Genomic DNA, 21,621 nt, shown 5'->3' with positions numbered 1-21,621 from the left:
GTCATTTTTTTAAAGGTGGCCTTTCTTAATATTAACTTTTTAGAGCTAATGTGCAACAATTATGGTGCCATCTTGTTTCAGTTAGGTTTAACCTCCTCATTACAATCTATGAAACTCTGACCCCTCAATCTGAAAGGCAAGACTGCACAAACTACTTTTCTATCCTCTACCCACCTCTACATCTTTCATTCATTTCCTGATGAGCTGTCCTGAGGGGGCATGGTCAATAGAAAGACATGGTTTTTAGGGCTAGGCCAATTCCCTGACCAGAAGAATCTGTTTTATTAGGAGTTATTTATGGACGTTTCCTAAAAAGTGAACTTTGGAAATCATTTCCCACATGCCTTCAAAAAGAACTTTAATCACAGCTGAAGTGTATGCCTATATTTACTTGCCTTGATCTATTGCATAAATTCTCCCATGTTTTAGAAACAGAGAAGAGCCAGGGCAGAAGCAGCTGATTACCAAGAATGTCTCCCATTGACTGTTTTCTAATCTCTCACACCCAGATTCTGCTTGCAACCCTGGCTGTTTTCTCAGAGATCTTTCATGCCTTGCCCTCTCCACTTTTTTACTATCTCCTGTTGAACTCTGCTTCAGCCTCTGAAGCCTCACTTAGGAGCTGAGTGAGGCAAAGACAGCATCAATTTAAGAGGGAGTAGCCACATTGAACCTGTGTTGTAAATGTACTCCGAAATCCTTGGTGCTATGGGAGGAATTATGTCTACCCAGGCTTCTCTTCCCACCATCAGAATTATACAACACTAGGAACTAAGAAGTGGATGCAGGGATACGTGCTGCCTTCACTCAATTCTCAATTCCATTTCCCTTTTCCTGGAGCTCTCCTTTGAGCACTAGAGCTTTGGTCAAGAGGGTCACCAAGTTGACAAAAAAGGGGTTCATGGCAGTGATAGGTAAAAGCACATAGTGGGTTCAGAAAACCCACCCTCTTTGTACGTACAGTTTTTTTTTTTTTAATAATTTTATTTATTTCTTTTTTTCCCCCCAAAGCCCCAGTAGATAGTTGTATGTCATAGCTGCACATCCTTCTAGTTGCTGTATGTGGGACGCGGCCTCAGCATGGCCAGAGAAGCGGTGCGTCAGTGCGCGCCTGGGATCCGAACCCAGGCCGCCAGCAGGGGAGTGTGCGCACTTAACCGCTAAGCCACGGGGCCGGCCCTGTACTTACAGTTTTATAAATAAAAATGTTCAAGGGCAGGCATACGTTTCCTTCCCTACTAAAAAATAAAATCGACTCTGCTTGGAGTTTTTCCTCATATATTTTAATTTGGATGTCGAGCTTTAACTTCAAGGCACATTAACCTTGAAGCTAGGACCTGGGCTGCATGCGTACTGTTACGAGTTTCCTTTAATGACAAGCAGAAGTCCCAGAAGACCCTTGCTTGTGCCAGATAAGCTCTTCAAAAGAGTGAGAGTGAAAGAAAAGAAAGGCAGACACACTCCTGAAGATGACATCACAGGGCTCATTCACCAGAATGGGACAAAAGCCTGGTGCCAGGCTGCTGGCTGCAAATGCCACCTACCCTGTGCTGCACTCTCAGGGACACGGCATAGCCTGCATTACGAAAGAGGGCTACAGCATCCTGGTGCAGCAGGTTCTTTAGGTCTTGGCCATTTACCTGTCAAAAACAGCAGGGAAAAGTAGTAAGAGAGGTAGAATGCGGACTCTCGTAAGTCAAACATTTACTTTCAAGTGACCAAATTCTTAAAAAACAAACTCCTACACCAAGGGCTAGGAGAATGTGTAAAGTTACTTAGAACTCAGAATAACTTTATTTTTATTTATTTATTTTTGTGAGGAAGATCAGCCCTGAGCTAACATCCATGCTAATCCTCCTCTTTTTACTGAGGAAGAACGGCTCTGAGCTAACATCTATTGCCAATCCTCCTCCTTTTTTATTTTTCCCCCAAGGCCCCAGTAGATAGTTATATGTCATAGCTGCACATCCTTCTAGTTGCTGTATGTGGGACGCGGCCTCAGCATGGCCGGAGAAGTGGTGCATCGGTGCGTGCCGGGATCCGAACCTGGGCTGCCAGTAGCGGAGCGCGTGCACTTAACTGCTAAGCCACGGGGCCGGCCCTCAGAATAACTTTAATTTTCAAAGCTATGTTGTCCTAGAACTAAGGTTACATGGGCCATCTGAAGAGCTCCTAAGTTAAAAAAAAATAAAGTAGTCTCCCCTACCTCCTAGCTCCACTGCCTGTCTCGTTTTGACACTTGGGATTCTGTTACTGTACCTGCATGTCTTCCATGAGCAGCAGCTGCTTCCCCACAGCTAACATATCTTCCAGCTTACTACTCTATCCTTCATATTCCTAATCCCTGGCGTTGCCAGCTTCAACCCTAGAAATATAACTCTATGAAACTTTCCCACAATTTACTCTGATGTGGTGCAAATCTGCTAGCCCATTCTATTGGTCTTGTTCTACTGTGAACAATTTCCTTTGATTCCATGGATACTCCTATCCTCCTCAAATTTACTAAAAACTGTATTTCTGTGATGATATGAACTCCTAAAAAATGTTTCATTGTAGGTCAGTCCTCCCACTTAGAGGTGAGAGATGTGAAGGACTACTGGTATTAATACTTTTTAGGGTCAGAAGTGACACTGGCCAGAAGTGATATCTATCTTATGCTGTACTCAGACTGATACAGCACAGCCCACTTTATGCAGGATCTACATATCTTTTATACAACAGCAACAGCAGCAAGAACAGCTAATATATTTATTTGGTAGGTTCTGTGCTATATGCTTTATATACATTAACTAATTTAATTCTCACAATAATCCTATGAGGTAGATATTATTTTTATCTTGTTTTCATAGATGAAGAAACTGAAGCTTAGCAAGGTTAGGTAATTTACCCAAAGTCATAGTAAGCGTAGTAGCTAAGGTTTGGGTTTTTAAATACAGGAAGGAAGATCAAAGTACCCCTGCATTTTACTCTTCCTTCTGCACTATTATTCCTCCACCTTGACTCACCAACTATTCTCTGCTCAGCTGAAGGTCAAAACATTGACTTATTCAACCCTCTCATCTTCCTTGTCACAGTCTTCTCCAAAAGGTTCATAATCGTCCCTCCACCCTATCTCCTGCCAATATCCTTGGTGAATTAATCTACCTATATTTTGGCCTTATAGACTGTTTACCTTCCCAAATGAAAGTTTTCAGCTCTATTTAACTTTAGTCACCAGTTGGCAAGAAGCCTTGGACTTCAACAGTAGTCATGCTTCAGCTCCAGTATCTCAAAACTCTTTAAAATCTGGCTCCAATTTCTACTCCTCTCACACTTCCTATTCCTCTACTAAATTTCCTCTTTATCCTCATCAAAGCCTTTACTATTTTTAGACTTTATTTGCATCCTTACCCATCTAAGAGTTCCTATTATTATTTCAAGAAAGCACTTGGTAAACTATTAGAACCCTTGTCCCCATGGTCTTCTGCCATCTTTCCAGTCCTGGGCAACACAACTGCATTTCCTTTCATCACTGAGTTGAATATTCCTGGAGAAAAATACACAGCCACATTCTCCACCACAGATCCATGCTAGCTGACTCCAGCCTGTATCCTTACAACCCTTCTACTCACCTGGTGAACTCCCTAACAAATACCCAGAGGTAGCTGTTACACACCTTTTCTATCATCAAACCCCAACTCCAATCCCATCTCTCCTCTCAGCATTCCTTTGCCTTATGTTTCTTGTGAATATTAAGAACTTCTCACAAACACTCTCTCCAATTTCTTTCCTTTCCTCTCCAAGTTTCTTGATATCCTTAGACTGTTGCTTTCCCCTTATTTCTGAATTAGATCTATTTCCTTTATTGAGGCTAAACCATCCACTAGTGCTCTCGATCACATTCCTTCTAGCCTCCTTACATAATAAACAGTCACTTACGCTTCTTGATTCCTTAATTATTATCCCTCTCTGCTCCTTCTCAACTAAAATTATCCTCATCTATAAAGAAAACAGCCAGCCCTGGTGGTCTAGTGGTTAAGATTTGGCGCTCCCACCATCATGGCCCAAGTTTGTTTCCTGGTCAGGGAAACCACACCACCTATCTGTCAGTTGTCATACTGTGGTGGCTGTATGTTGCTGTGATGCTGAAAGCTATGCCACTAGTATTTCAAATACCAGCAGGGTCACCCATGGTGGACAGGTTTCAGCAGAGCTTCCAGACTAAGATAGACTAGGAAGAAGGACCTGGCCACCCACTTCTGAAAAATCTGGCCACAAAAACCCTATGAACAGTACCAGAGCATTGTCTGATATAGCATTAGAAGGTGAGAGGATGGTGCAAAAAGACTGGGCAGGGTTCCACTCTGCTGTCCACAGCGTTGCTAGGAGTCGAAATCGACTCGACAACACTAACAAAAAGTAAAGAAAACAATACAAAATTTCTTGCAACCCACTATCACCCTCTTCCCATCTCCTCTGTTCTTTTCTTCATTGCAAAACTTGTTGAAAGAATTGTTTGTATGCACTGCCTCCACTTCCTCAGCATCTATTCACTCTTTATTCCCTTATAATCTCATAATAAATGAGGTAGGAAGGAAGAACATGCTGTCCTGCAGGTCAGCAGTGATTTCCAGTCACCAAGTCCTAGAGCCCTTTTTCAGTCTTCAGATCACCTTCTCCCTTTTGCAGTTCTCTCCTGTCTTAGCTTCTGAACGCTTAGCTCCCTTAGTTTTTTTTTTTTTGTGTGTGAGGAAGATCGGCCCTGAGCTAACATCTACCAATCCTCCTCTTTTTGTTGAGGAAGACTGGCTGTGGGCTAATATCCATGCCCATCTTCCTCCACTTTATATGGGACGCCGCCAACATGGCTTGCCAAGCCGTGCGTTGGTGCATGCCCGGGATCTGAACCGGCGAACCCGGCGCCGCTGCAGCAGAGCTCCCGCACTTAACCGCTTGCGCCACTGGGCCGGCCCCTCTCTTAGTTCTTGAACTATTCTTTTTCAGATTCCTCTACCCTTCCTTCCTTCTTAAAGTAAGTAAATAGTCCTCAATGTTAGTAGTCTTCTGCCCTCTTATTTTCTCTCCCATGGTGATCTTTCACAATTTCAACTGTAATCTGTAAGACAACTCCCAAATTTTTTATCCCAACTTCTACATCTGGATTTGTCAACTTCCTGCCAGGTGCCTGTACTTGGATATCCTGCTAGACCCCAATTCAACATATCCAAAGCCTCTTTATTCCCACAAAACCAGACTATCCCAATTTCCTTTTTATTGCCACTACCATTCCTTCAGACTAAAATTTTGAGACTATTTTAAAACTCTCTGCACTCTGTCAATCTTCACAGATAATATATTGCCAAATCCTATAATGACATTTCTCATATGCTATTTTCTCTCTCTTTAAACTGTGGATACTTTTAAAAGAACTACTGTGTTCACCTTCTCTCTGATCTACTTTCCTCTAGGTCCTCCCTCATTCTAACCCATTCAAACACTATGTCTCCAGATCAATCTTCCTAAAGTACAATTCTGTTTATACCACTTTACTGCTCAAAAACAGAAACAAAACCGGGAGCAGGGAAAGAAAGAGTGATGCCTGATTTCCCATTCTGGTATGCAAAGTCCTCTAGGAAATGGCTCCAACCTACCTTCCCAGTTGAATCTCTCATTTGTCCCTTTCATATATCCTATGCTCTAGCTAAATCACTCACTCACTCTGGGACATAAAACATATATTGTTACCTTCATACCTGTGCTTAAAAGCTATATCCACCATCTGAATACCCTTTCCTTTTAAAAAATTTTATTTATCTTCCAAAATTGATCTTAAATAGGATTAGTCCTGCTACCTAAGTGTAGAGATGAATACAGAGTTTTCTAGTTGATGGGCTTTGATTTCACGCTACCAAGCCACCTTCTGATTATGCCTCAGTTTTTTTGGTAGCTATGCCACAGGGAAAGAACTTCAGGATTTCTAGAACTATCACAATGAATTGTCAATGACTCAATTTTCTAGGTAATTCCTGGGGGGAGAGAACAGGTGTGAGATTGCTGATTATAGTAAGAACGCTCACTTGACTAATCTAGCCCATGTGATAACTGTATTTCTCATTTTAAAGAAACAGGTATTTTCTCTTAGAGACAAACAAATAAGTTCATGATGCAGTCATGTCAATGAATGCCAAAGATGTCATAGCTCAATATCAGAGCCAAGTTTCATAGTAAGAGAAATGCAAGTGGGAAAACTGAGTCACTACATGACACTCAATGGCAGGAATACTGAGTTCAAAGTAATCTTTGCCACAGTGTCAGTAATAATTGCCAGCAATTGTTGTATATTATCATGTCTGGAGCTGTCTAATTCATTTTACACACACTAACTTATTTAAGTCTTCAAAAGAGTCCTATAAGTTAAGAACCCTTGTTTTATAGGTGATAAAACTAGGGAGGCCATGCCAACTGGTCCGTGGGCATGTAAAATGGAAGTAGCAAAACCAGGATTCAAACTCAGGCAGCCCAGCCCCAAAACCTTCACTTTAAAACACTAAACTCTAGAAATTTACATTGTAAGCAAGGATTTCATTTCAGCAACATATCACTATCCATCACATTAATGTTGTAAATTGAATTTTTACTGGTTTTGCAGTTTCATTTGTATCGAATATGTTATATACATTTTTAAAATTTTAGAGTTCTATAAAAACATAAGGTGTTTATATATTAATATTTTTATTCATTCATATATATTGAAGTAGCATTAAATTCAAAAAGGAATTTAGTTCAGTGCCACTTCATTGACAAAGCCTTTCTAGATAACTCCACCAGATGTGATTGATTTCCTTCTTAGAATCTCCACATTGTGTGACTCTCTAAAAGCTCAAACTGAACTCTGTCTTATGTGATATCACTTTACATTCTACTATAAATAACCTGGAGAGGTTATATCTCAACTCATCATTACAACCCCTATCATACCTGGATAGTACTCTGAACACCACTTGAGTGCAATAAATGTCACATGATTTCCTGAGGTTTTGTTGCAGAGTGCACCCTGCAAAAGTCATAATTCTCTAAAGCCTGACTGACACATTCTCAATATTACCAGGAGCTGAAAGGCCTGGACTCTAATGGCAGCCTCACCTACCAATGACTCAGTATGTAATCTTGGTCCTCACCTGAGCCTCCTTCTGCTAACAGGGAAGAATGACATTGGTGACATCAGGCAAAAGAAGGTGCTATACGTGGCATACGCCGATTATGCCAATTCTGCCTTTCAACCCTCCCAGTTAAGCCTAAAGGTATTTTAATATAAGAGGACACTTACTTTAATTGCTTTTTAAAAAATAAAACCCCAAACACGAGGCCTTTTAGAAATGCAAAGGGAATTTCTTTTTTATTTTTATTTTTTTTGCTGAGGAAGAGTCACCCTGAGCTAACATCTGTTGCCAATCTTCCTCTATTTTGTGTGTGAGCCACCATCACAGCATGGCCACTGATAGATGAGTGGTGTAGGTCTGCACCTGGGAACCGAACCTGGGCTACCAAAGCAGAGCACGCCGAACTTAACCACTAGGCTACCAGGGCTGGCCCGGGAATTTCTTTTTCAAAGAACCATTTCTCATCCTTTGCTCAAGGTAAACTAGCCCCATAAAACAAATTATGATCTTTCTCTCTTGACAATGTCATCTCTATTCCAAAGCAGAATTTGCCTTCCAATATTTACCTCCTCTAAGCATTTCTACAGATTCCAATTCACATTGACTAACCACCAAGCTCTGTATATTTCACCCCAAATATACAGAATCCACTCTCTTTATCACCATCCTTACTAATATTATAGATCCGAGGTTCTCAAAGTATGGTCCCGGGACCAGCATTATTAGCATTAACCTAGAACTTGTTAAAAATGCAAATTATTAGGCCCCATCATAGCAATCTGTGCTTTAACAAGCCCTCCAGGTAATTCTGAAGTTTAGGTTAAAGCTAACTCAAACTGCCTGTAATGGTCTTCTTACTGGTCTCCACGCCCAGCCTACTTACCCTATTTAATACATACTCTATGCATCCACAGATTTCATCAGTGATTTTCCATTTACCGGAGTAGTGATTTTTCGAATATAGGTCTGTTGACTCATTAAAGAAGATAGTGAAGTCAATCCAGTGGGTCAAGACCAGTATTTAATTAAAAAAAAAGTGAAATTAGAAGAAAACACAATATATCAGACTGCATCACATATAGAAGAGATAAGTATTATTTTGTTAAACTCTGCTTCAATTATATGTGTGTATTTCCTATTACAGGTCATAATTTAAAAGGTATGAAAAACACTTGCCTACAGCAGTGCTTCTCAAACTTTATTCACAGACTCACCCAGGGATCTTGTTATAATGCAGACATTGATTCCCATGGGTCTGGGAAGGTTCCTGAGACTGCATTTCTAACAAGCTCCCAGGTGATAACCAGATGATCTTTGGACCTCACCTTTAGTACCAACAGCTATTCAACTGAGAAATCTTAGAACACTGCTAACTAAACTTGCTATTTCAGTTTCTGTAACTCATGGCATAGTAAGTTTTACTGAACCTGAGATATGACAAATTTGTAACATGCTAGAAAATTTTGCTGACCAAATATTCAGAGAATTGGGATGGAGGAAACATAATTTTTTGCTTTAACTACGGTGTTGGCAGTCTTTAAAAATGAGTTTCCAATTTCCTGCCTTAGGAAATGAGTACACTGAGTTAAAATTAGTTTTCTTTGGTGATTAATAATTTTGAATTGCCTCAGGATAATCTAACATTATCTCAGGATAATGTTATAGTTACAGGAGCTCTAACTATAGGATAACATAAATGTAGATGTATACGATGTAGAGAAAGAACAGGCTCAATTTAATAAGCACTGACCTCAGATTATATTCTGAATATTTTAACTTTTTACCAAGATCCTGAAATGAACCACAAATTTTTGGGGGGTCTCTTTTTTCATCAAAGTTGAAGGAAGAAAAAAAAATAGATGATCTAGTTCCAATTAATCAAGCCCAACCAGAAAAGTCAGTTATGCTATAATTCATTCACAGAGCAATTAACTTATTAGATGCTTACTCTGTGCCAGCTACAGGCCTACATGCTGGGGATACAGAGATGAGAAGACAAAGACTCTTCCCTAGAGGCACTTTGTCTAAAGGATTCTGTATATTTCAATGTCTCTGCAGCTGACTGGATGAGTGTTTCTGGTGGGTCATTCCCACTGATTTCTAAGATAAGAGCAGAGACAAGTCTTTCATTTTCTTTTAACTTTCCATAGCCCCTGGCACAGTGCTCCGCAGGGCATGAAGTACAATAGTTGATAAATGCTGATGCCTACTCAACTCTTTCATTCACCAAATTAAGAATTGTATTTGAAGAGAATACAAATGCAGCTAACGGCCCAACCTGTGCCATTTTGTTGTATAAGGGGTTTTCTCAAAATGGAACATTCATCCTTGCAGAATAATAATCAGCTGCATCACCCTGAGCTTCATAAAAATGTAGCGTTCACTGAGGATTGACTATTCTTGACTATTCACCTCCCTTCATTTAGGTAGACACACAGGGGAAATGAGAAACCTAGACAGTTTATATTTTCCTTCACAAAAATAAAATTTCCCCAGGTTCCCTGGTAAGCTATACAAATAGGAAATCATCCTCACCATCACACACACAAAATAAACTTTGGGTGAGCAATCTCCAGCCCTCATCTCAATTTCAGGTCTGTTCTTCTATTGCTAATATCATTTTTTGTTTCATGGTTATCAAATGCAACAGGGCCTTAAAAATCATTTACGTTCACTAGTTAAAGAAATTTCTGTTCTTTGTTTTTTAGTGTAAACCATCCACAATGATCACAAAAAATTAAATTTCACTTTTGATGAGAAAGGGTAGACTGCATGATAAATCATGTAGTAATTTAATTTTTAGAACTTGAAATTAAGATAAAACATGAGCATTATTTAGGGAGAAATGGAAAGATTAATTTTAATAGTCAATAATAACTGACAGGAAATCTAGATTACTAAATGATATTTCTTTTAGTTATCCAAAATGGCTATGTGCTAAGGAGGGGACATAGTCTTAGTTTGATTATCTAGCAAAAGTTAAAAGAAAGAGTTGGGGCAGATTTTATAACATGGAAGAATAACTCACATGAGGAGAACAGGAAAGCCCATAAAGAATAAATGGGAATATAGGCTAATAAATAATTTAGCATCATTTTAAAGAGACTCCAAAGCCAATAATAAATGAGTACATAAGTACATCAAAGGGATAAAGTGAGCTAAAGACTAGATTTAACTATTAAATGGTTATGCCTACCAAGTTCACTTAAGGATAGAGAGGGAATAGGATGGTGAGTCAGGCAACAGAGGCAATGTTTCTCAAGGAACAGGATCTAGAAAGAATAATTTTGGAAGAAACTCTTGGAAGGGAAACTGGGAGTCAAAAAATATAACCCTAGATAGAATGGAAGGGATATGCGGACCTATTCCTCTCGTGTATGTGCCATCTCCTTCTCTTTCTCTGTCTTCTTTCTTTCTGTATCTGTCTTATAACTTTGCTTTTTCTCTACCTGGCATCTCCCTCTCTCTTCTTTCACATGTCTTCTCCTGGCCACAACATAAACTTGAATCATTCTTTGTAATATGTCTTATATATATTTGTGATATTTAATATCTTATATAGATCTTTGTACTATTTCTTGTATTTTGATAAAATAAAATCCTCGTTGCTATAAATTTTAAAGTCAAGGAGCTGACTGAGTTTTTTAGACTACTTTTCTCTTCAATGACATTTATCTACTTTTCTCTTCATTGACATTTATTTCCTACCATACTCTTTTTAAAAACTTGAGTGGTCTTCCAATAATTTCTTTTCTCTGTGAGGCAATGGCCCACGTTAAGAAAGGCTCTTCATCTCAGCTTATGTCTAATAAATCCTCTCACGTTGAGGTTTTTTCCCTAATCCTACCCTTTATACAAACACTAATGTCAGTTTCTACATAAGACCATACACAAAATCTACTATTAATTCATCATGCAACTTTCTATTTAGGATACCTAATCCTAGCCCCTCATTTACCTTTTAGGAGGCAGTACAATAGACTGGTTAAGAGTAGAGGCTCCAAATTCAGATAGACCAAAGTTTTAGTCCTCTGCCACTTACTAGTTGTGTGACCTTGGGCAAGCTGCTTGACCTCACCAAGCCTCAGCTTCCTTAGCTGCAAAATAGGCATAATAATGGTACCCACCTCATAGGGTTACTACAATATTAAATAAGTTTAAAGTTCTCAGCATATTGCTTGGCATATAGTACTCAAAAACTTCTAACCATTCTCGTTTTTCAATAATCTACCTTTAACCAAAGCTTTTTAAATGATAGGGTTCTCTTCTAAACTCCCATACTTTTCAAGTCCCTCTTCACCCATGGAGCGCAGGCCCCAGCGTTCTGGAGAGAATGCAGTATGTGTCAAAATATAAACCGCATAGTTTCTAACTGTATGCTATACCTTTATTTTAACAACTCACTCTCAAGTTTTCCTTACTGTAACACTCAAGTTGATTTCATGTTTTTAGAATGTCTGTCTCCTGGCAGCTATAGGAAATAATCTGCTTCTAAACTTCTCAATATCCTTTTGAGATAAAAGGTAGAGTATCACTGTCTCTGTCTCACAGATTAATACACAGGGTCTAGGAGAAGCTTAATGGACTGAAAAGAGGCCAAACAGTGAGAAGGATTAAAATGGGATATTACCATCCATGATACTATATTTATATGCTGGATCAGCCAACCTTTCTAAGTATGTCTGAATTTCCTAACTTGTTCATTTGTTAAATACATATTGGGCACTGTGCTAGGATGTAAAAGGTTAAAAAAACATCTGATCTTTGCCCTTGAAGAATGTCCAAAAATAATATAATTAATGGTTACCATGTATTAAGTATCTTATTAGAGACATTAGCAAAGTGAAATGGGAGTACAGTGGACAGACATCCAAATCAGACTGCATTCCAATTTTTCACCTTAATAATGGGTGAAAAAGGGCTCTGAGACTAAAAAGGACACAATTCCTACCTTCCTTTTTAGTCTCTTTTGGAGGAAGACACATTAGTATTTTAATCAACAAAGGAAGGTGATAAAGTATAATGGAAGAACAACAAAAATTGGGCGTTTTAAGTCCCTTTCCCCCACATCAGTTCCTCACCCCTCCCTGTTTCATGTTTTTTGATCTTGTAAGTAATTTTACATTCTGGACTTAATTTGCCTTGTCTGTCAAGTAAGGTTAATATCCTCCAGGCTCTTTGGTAGTGCTGGAAAAGATGACTGATCAAGGTCCCTCCTATTGAACACTATAATCAGGCAGGAATCATCCCAAGGAAGGGGTAAGGGGTAGGAACCAGGGTCTAGGGAGCAACGGACAGTGAAGGAGGCCGAAGCCAGTTCTCACCGAGAGGATCTTATCACCCTCCTGGAGCCGCCCATCCAGGGCTGCAGCCCCATTCTCTTTGATGCGGCTGACGTAGATGCCACTGTCGTTGGAGACATACTGCTGATCTGTCCCACCGACGATGTTGAAGCCCAGCCCTGAGAAAATCATGGAGGAGTTGTGAAGGAGATAGGGGTGAAGAAGAAAGAAAGAGATTAGAGAAGAAGAGGAGAGAGAGGGGAAAGGCCTAGTGGGGAGAGGAGGCTGGCAAGTCAGACTGTGATATAGCTGGTGTACAGTCATGAGCAAGGTCAGCGAATAGCATCACCAACAAAGGTCAAGAGCACCCAGAGTTGCCCACTCAGACCAAGGAGGACTAAAAATACAAACACAGTGATCAATGTGGTTTGTTGAATATAAAAAGAAAGATCGAAACTGAACTCAGTGAAAGAATAATGGTGATTCTTGTAAGACGTGTTTCTGCTCACATTTGATTTTGATTCTGTCGGTGGCATTCAGAGGACGCAATTCTTGACTTTCCTGCTATTAATATAACAGGGTTAGCTGTGTTCATGAGAAGAAACTATACTTTTAACTAATTAGCAAATGAACTGCTCTTAGTTTAGTGGGAGAGAGATACCTAACCAAACCTTCCCCTCCATACTTCTCTTCTCCCAATCTTTGGGAGAGTTTGTATATGGTGGTGTTTTGGAAGAAATGGTCTTGGGAGTTTCATAAATTTTTTGTTTTGAGTTGAGGGGGCAGTAGTGTAGGTGTTGGCAGGAAACCTGGGAACTAGAAAGGTAACTGATGCTTCATGATAGGACTAAATCACCAAATTCACTCTTCTTTCCTTTTCTACCCCAAGTGCAAACAACCACCCAGTCGGGTACAGTGATTGCCAAGTTTTATTCACTGTAGAAAACTGACTACCCATTGATTAGCAACTCCCCATTTCCCCCTCCCCCTCCCCCTAGCAACTACTGTTCTATTCTTCACTTCTGTGAGTGACTATTTTAAACAGGTATAAAATTTCAGTTATGCAAGATGAATAAGTTCTACAGATCTGATGTACAGCATTGTGCCTATAGATAACAATGGTGTTTTTGTCCACTTAATCTGTTAAGAGAGTAGATATCATTTAAATGTTCTTACCACAATAAAGTAAAATTAAAAAAAGAAAGAAAACTGACTACGAAAGTACCATTTCCACAGACCAACCACTAAGTTGGGGGAAGAATTTCACTACACAAAAAACCATTGTTATAAAGAGATTTTACCTGTGCGTTAAAAAGAAAAGAAAAGGAAAAAAAAAAGGAACTTCCCTAGGGTTTCCTTTATGTCAGAGGAGACATTCTACTGCAGAATTCAGGGCGACAGTGCAAAGAGAAAGGAGATAGTTGGAAACAATTAAAAAACAAAAATCTGGTGGCACAATTGGAAGGAAAAGCCATAATCACTAGCCTACTATCGGTTTCAATAGAAAACAAATACTTAAAGAGACACAGCTGGGCTTTCTAACAAGTTCTCCCTATTGGTGGGATGAAAGCTTACATGTAAAGTTCACAGTATCAACACAAGCACTGGCAAATCAATCTGTGATTTAAGGAAACACATGGCCAAAGAGACAAGCAGCAGGAAACATCTAATTTAGACAGTATATCTTGTGCACAGAATATCTACAGCTAGAGAATGAAATGCAGGGTTCAATACACATGAGAGAAAGAGCTACTTCTGGAAGATGACTATTTCAAATTCCTTGAAGGGTAGGGTATTAAAAATGTAAGTTACTAAATGGTTTCTCTTAGAATACTCTTAATTTGTATCATTGTGGGTGGGAGGTATTGGAAAGGCGATGGTGGGTGATTATTTGAGATAAGATGGAAAGGTAAGTGGAGCCTGATTATGGAAGGCTTTGAAATGACTTCAAAACCGTGACAGGTTTGAGCAAGGAGGCTGAGGCCAACCAGCCTCTCTCAATACTGGAACAATTTGGAGAAAATCTTTCGATGAAATCCAACATCCTCACAAAACACTACAGCCGCCTCTGGGGATCTTGGGAACAGGGAGCATGTGTTAATAAGCAGCTGAATGCAAAATATTGAGAGAGGAGGAACTTTGCTACTGGTTATTTAAAGCTACAAAACAGTGTCTGAAAAAGGAGAGTGGAAGATGTCTTACCAAAATTTTCTTTTAACAAACAAAAGCAGTCTACTCCCCACCAGAAATCACATTATATAGGCATGTTTATAACCTACTGCTATTTCAGTTGTAAATGAACCACAGCACTTAATACGAGAACTCCTGGACTGATGTGAAGTCCCTTTCTTCAGCCAGAACATTTACAGAACTGAACTTACCTATAATTCGAAGCATTGCTGCAATAAACAGGAGTCACCAAAGCCCTCAGTAGCAGTATTACCAACTCAAACCTGGGCCCTACGGATATCTACATAATTCCCAGGTCGTCTGATCATTAAAAATTATTGATCATTTACTATGTGTCAGGCACTGTGTGTTAAGTTCTGAGGAAGACATAAAGCTAACTGGACAGTCCCTGCTTTAACCACAAACACAAATTTATCCTTTTCCCTGTCCCTTTTAGATTTTGCAGAAGCAAATTAAACTCAGAAGACCTGATCATAAATTCAACTCCATAACTTACCCAGATATGTGGACTAAAACAAGTCAGTGGATCTCTGACCATCAGCTTTGTTTTCTGTAACATAAGGATTACAAATTCTGCCCCCTCTACCTCAAAAGGTAATCTTTAGGGTCCAATAACATAAAATCTGAAAAAATCCCTTATAAAGTACATGGTGGTTGCTATATTGAATAGATGTGCTAAGAGAAGTTGTCAATAAAATAGCAGTGCCTGCTATAGCTCCACATTAGATAGTTTGATGGAGAAAGGATGAATAAATACACAGGATAAGTGTGAAAAGTCCTGAAATACAGGAAGACAGAGAAATTAAAAAGTCCATCCACCTATTAATAGGGCATTACTGGATTGGAACTAAAACTTATGAAATTAAGTGTGTCTATAACCTGTGACCCAGACATCCCCTTCATGAGTAGTTTCCAGCAAGGGTGGTATTCAAAATATGCGACAATCAGTTCAGCACACGCACCAACCAATTGCAACAGATGTCACCTGGAAAGAACCAGAAAGGGAAAGGCCATCCCACTGCATATCTGCTGATTATTGGCTGTGTCCTAGGAAAATCTTCCATAAATAGGGTAGACCACATATCCTGGTTTGTCTGGGAGTCTTGATATACACCTGTTGTCCCAGCATAATTAAAATACTCCCCTTCAATTTCAAAAGTATCTCAGCTTGGACCAATGTGATCATCCTATCTATAAAGGGTAATGCAAAAATATGTTAATTTGTAGCATGTTTTGTGCTGATAGTAATTTAGGTGTCCATCCTTTGGGGAATAGATAACTAAAATACAGTTAAAACTTAAAAGCACTGAATAATCATATATAAAGTAACAGAGTTTTAAAATGTAATGTTGATATTAATTGCACAATATCTTCTGATAAATTAAAAACCCATGCACACAAAACATATTACCTATTTACAAAAACGCATGCATATTTAAGGCCATGTAAAGACATATTAGAGTGAGTACCTATGAGGGAAGGATACAGGATGAGGTTTAAGGATGAAGGGTAAAAATGAAACCAGAGAGGGACCTTGCACGTATCGATGATGACAATGTGTTATGGAGCTAAAAGACATAATTCGGTTCCTGGCATCTACAATCCAAAAGGGGTTGAGGAGAGAGGGAGAAAGAAAAAACTGGGACTCAACAGACTTTTTAAAAAAGTGAATGAAGAAGTATTGCTTAGTGAACTCTGGTTAAAATGTGCCAATAAATTTTTTAAATGTGGCAAGACTAAAATGGGATGCTTGGTCTCTAATTTAGAAGAGAAGTCGAAACACAAAAAAGTAAAGATGACATAAGAATGACACCACCATAGGACTGGGAAAGAAAGAAAGTATAAGTCTAGTATAAGAACCTTGGAAAGTTAAACAAGAAATGCCTCCTTGTGGACTCCTCTCGTCTCCGGGTCTGGACCTTGAGCTTGTTTATGAATAAGAGCAGCAACAGCAGCAGCAACTAATATTTATTGAGCATTTAATATGTACCAGGTACTAATGCTATACACTTTACATACATTATCCCATTTAATCTTCTCAACAAACACATGAAGTGATTCTTACTTACATTTTGCAGATGTATTTAAAAGGTGAGGCACAAAGAGATTAAGTAACTTTACAAAAGGTCACATAGCTCTTCCGAAAGCCAAGAGACTAAGAATGTTTGATTCCAGAGCGTGAGTTTTAATCCATTTTGTTATACTGTATCTTTGTAGAAAAGATGAACAACTGCCTTCGAAAAAAAGTCTGCTAAGCACTGCTGGCTCTCTTGGGAGTCAACTTGTCTTTGGGCTGGCTCTGAATAAGCAATGTTGGGATGGATAATGGTTATAGGACAGTCCCCAAGGGTAATATATCCCAGAGGAAGAACTGGTCATTCTGGAGTTCTGTCAGCTTAGTCAGGGTCCCTATTCCTTACTTTCAGGCCACTCAGATCCTTGTCTATAAAATCTAAAAGTTATAAAGTAAAAGATCAGTGTGAACAATCTGTTATTCTGGAAATAATTCTGGACATAATTAAAATGAAACAAAATGGTCCATTAACACCAACGATGATAGCCAGTTGTTGAGTTATGAACACCAGATGGACAAACACCCTATTTTCCCCCTATCTACCTGCAGGCTTTTACTATCCCAAGACAATCTCACTAATTTTCCAAGACATCAATCAAACTCTATTGGACACATAACCCACTATTTATTTAATTATTTTGTGGTAAAATATACATAACATCAAATCAAACTCTATGGGACACACAACTCACTGTTCATTTAGTGGTAAAATACACGTAACAAAATTTAACATTTTAACCATGTTTAAGTGTACAACTCAGTGGCGTTAAACACATGCACAATGCTGTACAACCATCACCACCATCCATTCCAGAACTTTTTCATCATACTAAACAAAGTTCCGCACCCATTAAACAATAATTACTCCCTCCTCCTAGCACCTGGTAACCTCTATTACACCTTCTGTCTCTGAGTTTGCCTATTCTATATACCTCATATAAGTGGAATCATACAATATTTGTTCTTTTGTGTCTTGCTTAACTCACTTAGCATAATGTCTCCTAGGTTCATCTATGTTGCAACATGTATCAGAATTTCATCCCTTTTAAAAGCTGAATACTATACCATTGTATGTATATACCACATTTTGTTTATCTAGTCATCTGGACATTTGGGTGTTTCCACATTTTGGCTCTTGTGAATAACGCTGCTATGAACATTGGTATACAACTGTTTGAGTCCCTCCTTTCAATTCTTTGGGCATATATCTAGGAAATGAATTGCTGGATCACGTGGTAATTCTCTAACAATTTGAGGAACTAACTGTTGTCCACAGCAGCTGCACCATTTTACATTCCAACAAGCAATGCCCAGGGTTCCAATTTTCCTATATCCTCACCAACATATGTTATTTTCATTTTTCTGTTGTTGTTTTTTTTGGGGGGGTGGGGTTTGGATAACAGTCATTCTAATGGATGTGAAGTGGTATCTCACTGTGGTTTTCATTTGCATTTCCCCAAGGCTAATGATATTGAACATCTTTTCATGAGCTTATTGGCCATATGTATATCTTCTTTGGAGAGACGCCTAGTCAAGTCCTTTGCTTCTTTTTGAACTGGGTTTTTTTGTTTTTGTTGAGTTGTAAGAGTTCTTTACATATTCTGGATATTAATCCATTATCAGATATATGATTTGCTAATATCTTTTTCCATTCTGTGGGTTATCTTTAACTCTCTTTAAAGTGTCTTTTGATGCACAAATTTTTAATTTTGGTAAAACCCAATGTATTTATTTTTTTTCTTTCGTTGCCTGTGCATTTGGTGTCATATCCAAGAAATCATCACCAAACCCAATGTCATAAAATTTTTTTTCCCTATCTTTTCTTCTAAGAATTTTATAGTTTTAGCTCTTACATTTAGGTGTTTGATGCATTTTTAACTAATTTCTATATATGGTGTAGGGCAAGGACCCAACTTCATTCTTATGCATGTGGATATCCAGTTTTCCCAGCACCATTTGTTGAAAAGACTGTCCTTCCCCTGACTGAATGGTCTTGGCACTTTTTCAAAAATCATTTGACCATATATGAGAGGGTTTATTTCTGGGCTCTCTATTCTATTCCATTGCTCTATATATCTGTCCTTATGTCAGTACCACACTGTTTGAATATTGTAGCCTTGTAGAAAGTTTGAGTCCTCCAACTTTGTTCTTTCTTTGCAAGATTTCTCTGACTATTAGGGGGTCCTTTGAGATTTCATATGAATTTTAGGATGTGGTTTTCTATTTCTGCAAAAAGGCTGATGAGATTTTGATAGAGATTACATTGAGTCTGCAGATCACTTTGGATAGTATTGTCACCTTAACAATATAAAGTCTTCCAATCCATGAACGTGGGATATATTTCCACTTATTCATGTCTTTAATTTCTTTCAGCCAAATTTTGTAGTTTTCAATCTACAAGTTATTGCCTCCTTGGTTAAATTTATTTATAAGTATTTTATTCTTTTTGATGCTATTGTAAATGGAATTGTTTACTTAATTTCCTTTTCAGGTTTTGCGCTGTTAATGTATAGACACTCAACTGATTTTGTATCCTGAAACTTTGCTGAATTTGTTATTAATTCTATCAGGTTTTTTTTGTGTGTGTGGAATATTTAGTTTTCACATATAAGACCATGTAATCTGTGAATAGACACAATTTTACTTCTTCTTTTCCAATTTGTATGCCTTTTATTTCTTCCTTGCTTAACTGTTCTGGCTAGAGCTTCCAATACCATGTTGAATAGAAGTAGTGAAAGGAGGCATCCTTGATTTGTTCCTGATCTTGGAAGAAAAGCTTTCATTCTTACACCATTGAGTACGATGTTAGCTGTGAATTCTTTATACATGGCCTTTATCACGTTGAGGAAGCTTCTGACTATTCCTAGCTTGCCGAGTGTTTTTAACATGGAAAGGTGTTGAATTTCCTCAAATGCTTTTTCTGTATCTGTTGAGATGATAATGTGGGTTTTCCCCTTCATTTTATTAATATGTTGTATTACATCACCGATTTTCTTATATTGAATCATCTTTGCATTCTTGGAATAAATCCTACTTTATCATGGTATATCATCCTCTCAATATGCTGCTAAGTTAAAACAATGTAGCTCTGTGATCACGCTAGCTTTCTGCATGGAGACAATTTCTGGATCACGACCACAGGGAGTGGGACCTAAGCAGAAACCTAGCAGCTTCACTGAGTTGATAAACTAGGGATCAGTGTTTGGGGAGGGTGAAGTTGCTGGAAGTTGCAGGGCAAAGTTCTGGAAAGGAGGAAGTTAGAAAAAAAGAGCTCCAGGTAGCTGCATAAGTCTTTACCAGGTACTAGGCCATGCATATGTTGAGTGAAACTCCACAAAGCCAGACAAACAAAAACTAGGAAGTTGTAAGCTGAATAATTCTTAGAGCTCACACAAGGCAGGGAGATCTTCAAGTACTGACCAGACAAAGTGGAACTCCTCAGTGATTCACTTGGAAATTCAGTGGAGACCCACTTAGAACATATTTCATTTGTAGGGCTGAACTATCCCTAAAGTGAATACTACTTTACAACTACCCTAGAAAAGCTTACATACGGGCCTTAAAGAGGTCAAACTGACCTGCAAGTTACTTAACTGCCTGCCAAAACAAAGTTCAACAATCTAACACTAATGATGTTAATTTAAGAAAACAAAATGCAGACACTCAATGATGTAACAGTCACATCTAGAATCTAATTAAAAAAATTATTAACATGCTAAAGAAGTGAGAAAACATGACTCATAATCAAAGAAAAACTGATCAATAGAAACAGAATCAGAAATAATAGAGGATGAAACTAGCAGGCAAGGATGTTTAAAAGGCTATTATAACTATGTGGAAATAATTAAAGGAAGTCAAACAAAATGAGAAAATGGAAGATTTTTCTTTCAAGTCTTTAACCTATTTTGAGTTGATTTTTGTGTATGGTGTAAACAGTGGTCCAGTTTCATTCTTTTGCATGTGGCAGTCGTTTTCCCAACACCATCTCTTGAAGAGACTAGCTTTTCTCCATTGTATATTCTTAGCTCCTTTGTCATAAATTAATTGACCATATATGTGTGGGTTTATTTCTGGGCTCTCTATTCTGTTCCATTGATCTATGCGTGAAAATGGAAGATTTTTTTTTTTAAATGAAACTTACAGGTTTGAAAATTATAATGTCTGAAAGGAAACATACACCAGATGTAATTAACAGCCAATTTGATACCATAAGAGAAAAGATCAGTGAACTTGAAAACATAGTAGGGAAACCACAGTAACGTGGGATAATAGCAAGTGGTTTAATATATATATAACTGGAGTTCAAGAAGGAGAGGAAAAAGGGAAACATAAAAAATATCTGAAGAAAGAATTCGCTCAAATTTGATGGAAAAAAAAAAAAAAAACTAGACCCAGGAAGTTCAACAAACTCCAATCAGGATAAACACAAAAGAAAAAACAGCAAAGCATATCATAATCACATTGCTCAAAACCAGGTATAAAGAGAAAATCTTAAAGGTAGTCAGAGGAAAAAAAGACACATTATGTACAAAGGAATAAAGATAAGAATGACAATAGACTTCTCCTCAGAAACTATGCAAACCATAAGTCAATGAAACGTCATCTTTAAAATGCTAAAAGAAAAATACCAGTCAGCTTAGAATTCTATATCCAGTGAATATAGCCTTCAAAAAGTAAGGCAAAATAAACACTTTTTCAGAAAACAAAAGATGGGAGAATTTGTTGCAAGCAGATCTACACTATGATAAATGTTAAAGGAAATTCTTCAGGCAAAAGAAAAATAATATTGAATGGAAACTTGGATCTATATGAATAAATAAATACAACCAATAATCATAAATACATGAGTAAATACAAGTTAAAATTAAAAGGATGGACATAGATATACTAACCAGCTGGACTGGCTCAATTAATCTCATAAAAAATAGACTTCAGA

The 21,621-nt window shown here is 38.1% G+C and overlaps 1 protein-coding gene across 3 annotated transcripts in view; it reads right to left on the bottom strand.

Annotated features, from left to right (window-relative positions):
• SYNJ2BP (synaptojanin 2 binding protein) overlaps positions 1-21,621 on the bottom strand; it is a 40,982-nt gene that overhangs the window by 6,042 nt on the left and 13,319 nt on the right. The window contains exons 2-4 of one of the 3 annotated variants that reach the window (XM_087448306.1): positions 12,464-12,600; positions 8,023-8,112; positions 1,545-1,640 (exon numbers count right to left, since the gene is read on the bottom strand). In XM_087448306.1, coding sequence (XP_087304432.1) covers positions 1,545-1,640; positions 8,023-8,112; positions 12,464-12,600 — 323 coding nt within the window. The remainder of the gene's footprint in view (positions 1-1,544; positions 1,641-8,022; positions 8,113-12,463; positions 12,601-21,621) is intronic. The other 2 variants (XM_087448308.1, XM_014784346.2) reach the window with 2 other exon arrangements.

The sequence above is a fragment of the Ceratotherium simum genome, chromosome 24 (genome assembly GCF_057802395.1).
Source record: "Ceratotherium simum simum isolate JZ-2026a chromosome 24, ASM5780239v1, whole genome shotgun sequence".
Taxonomy (NCBI): Eukaryota; Metazoa; Chordata; class Mammalia; order Perissodactyla; family Rhinocerotidae; genus Ceratotherium; species Ceratotherium simum.
Note: the sequence above shows the minus strand (reverse complement) of the source record. Positions and strands in the feature narration are given on the sequence as shown.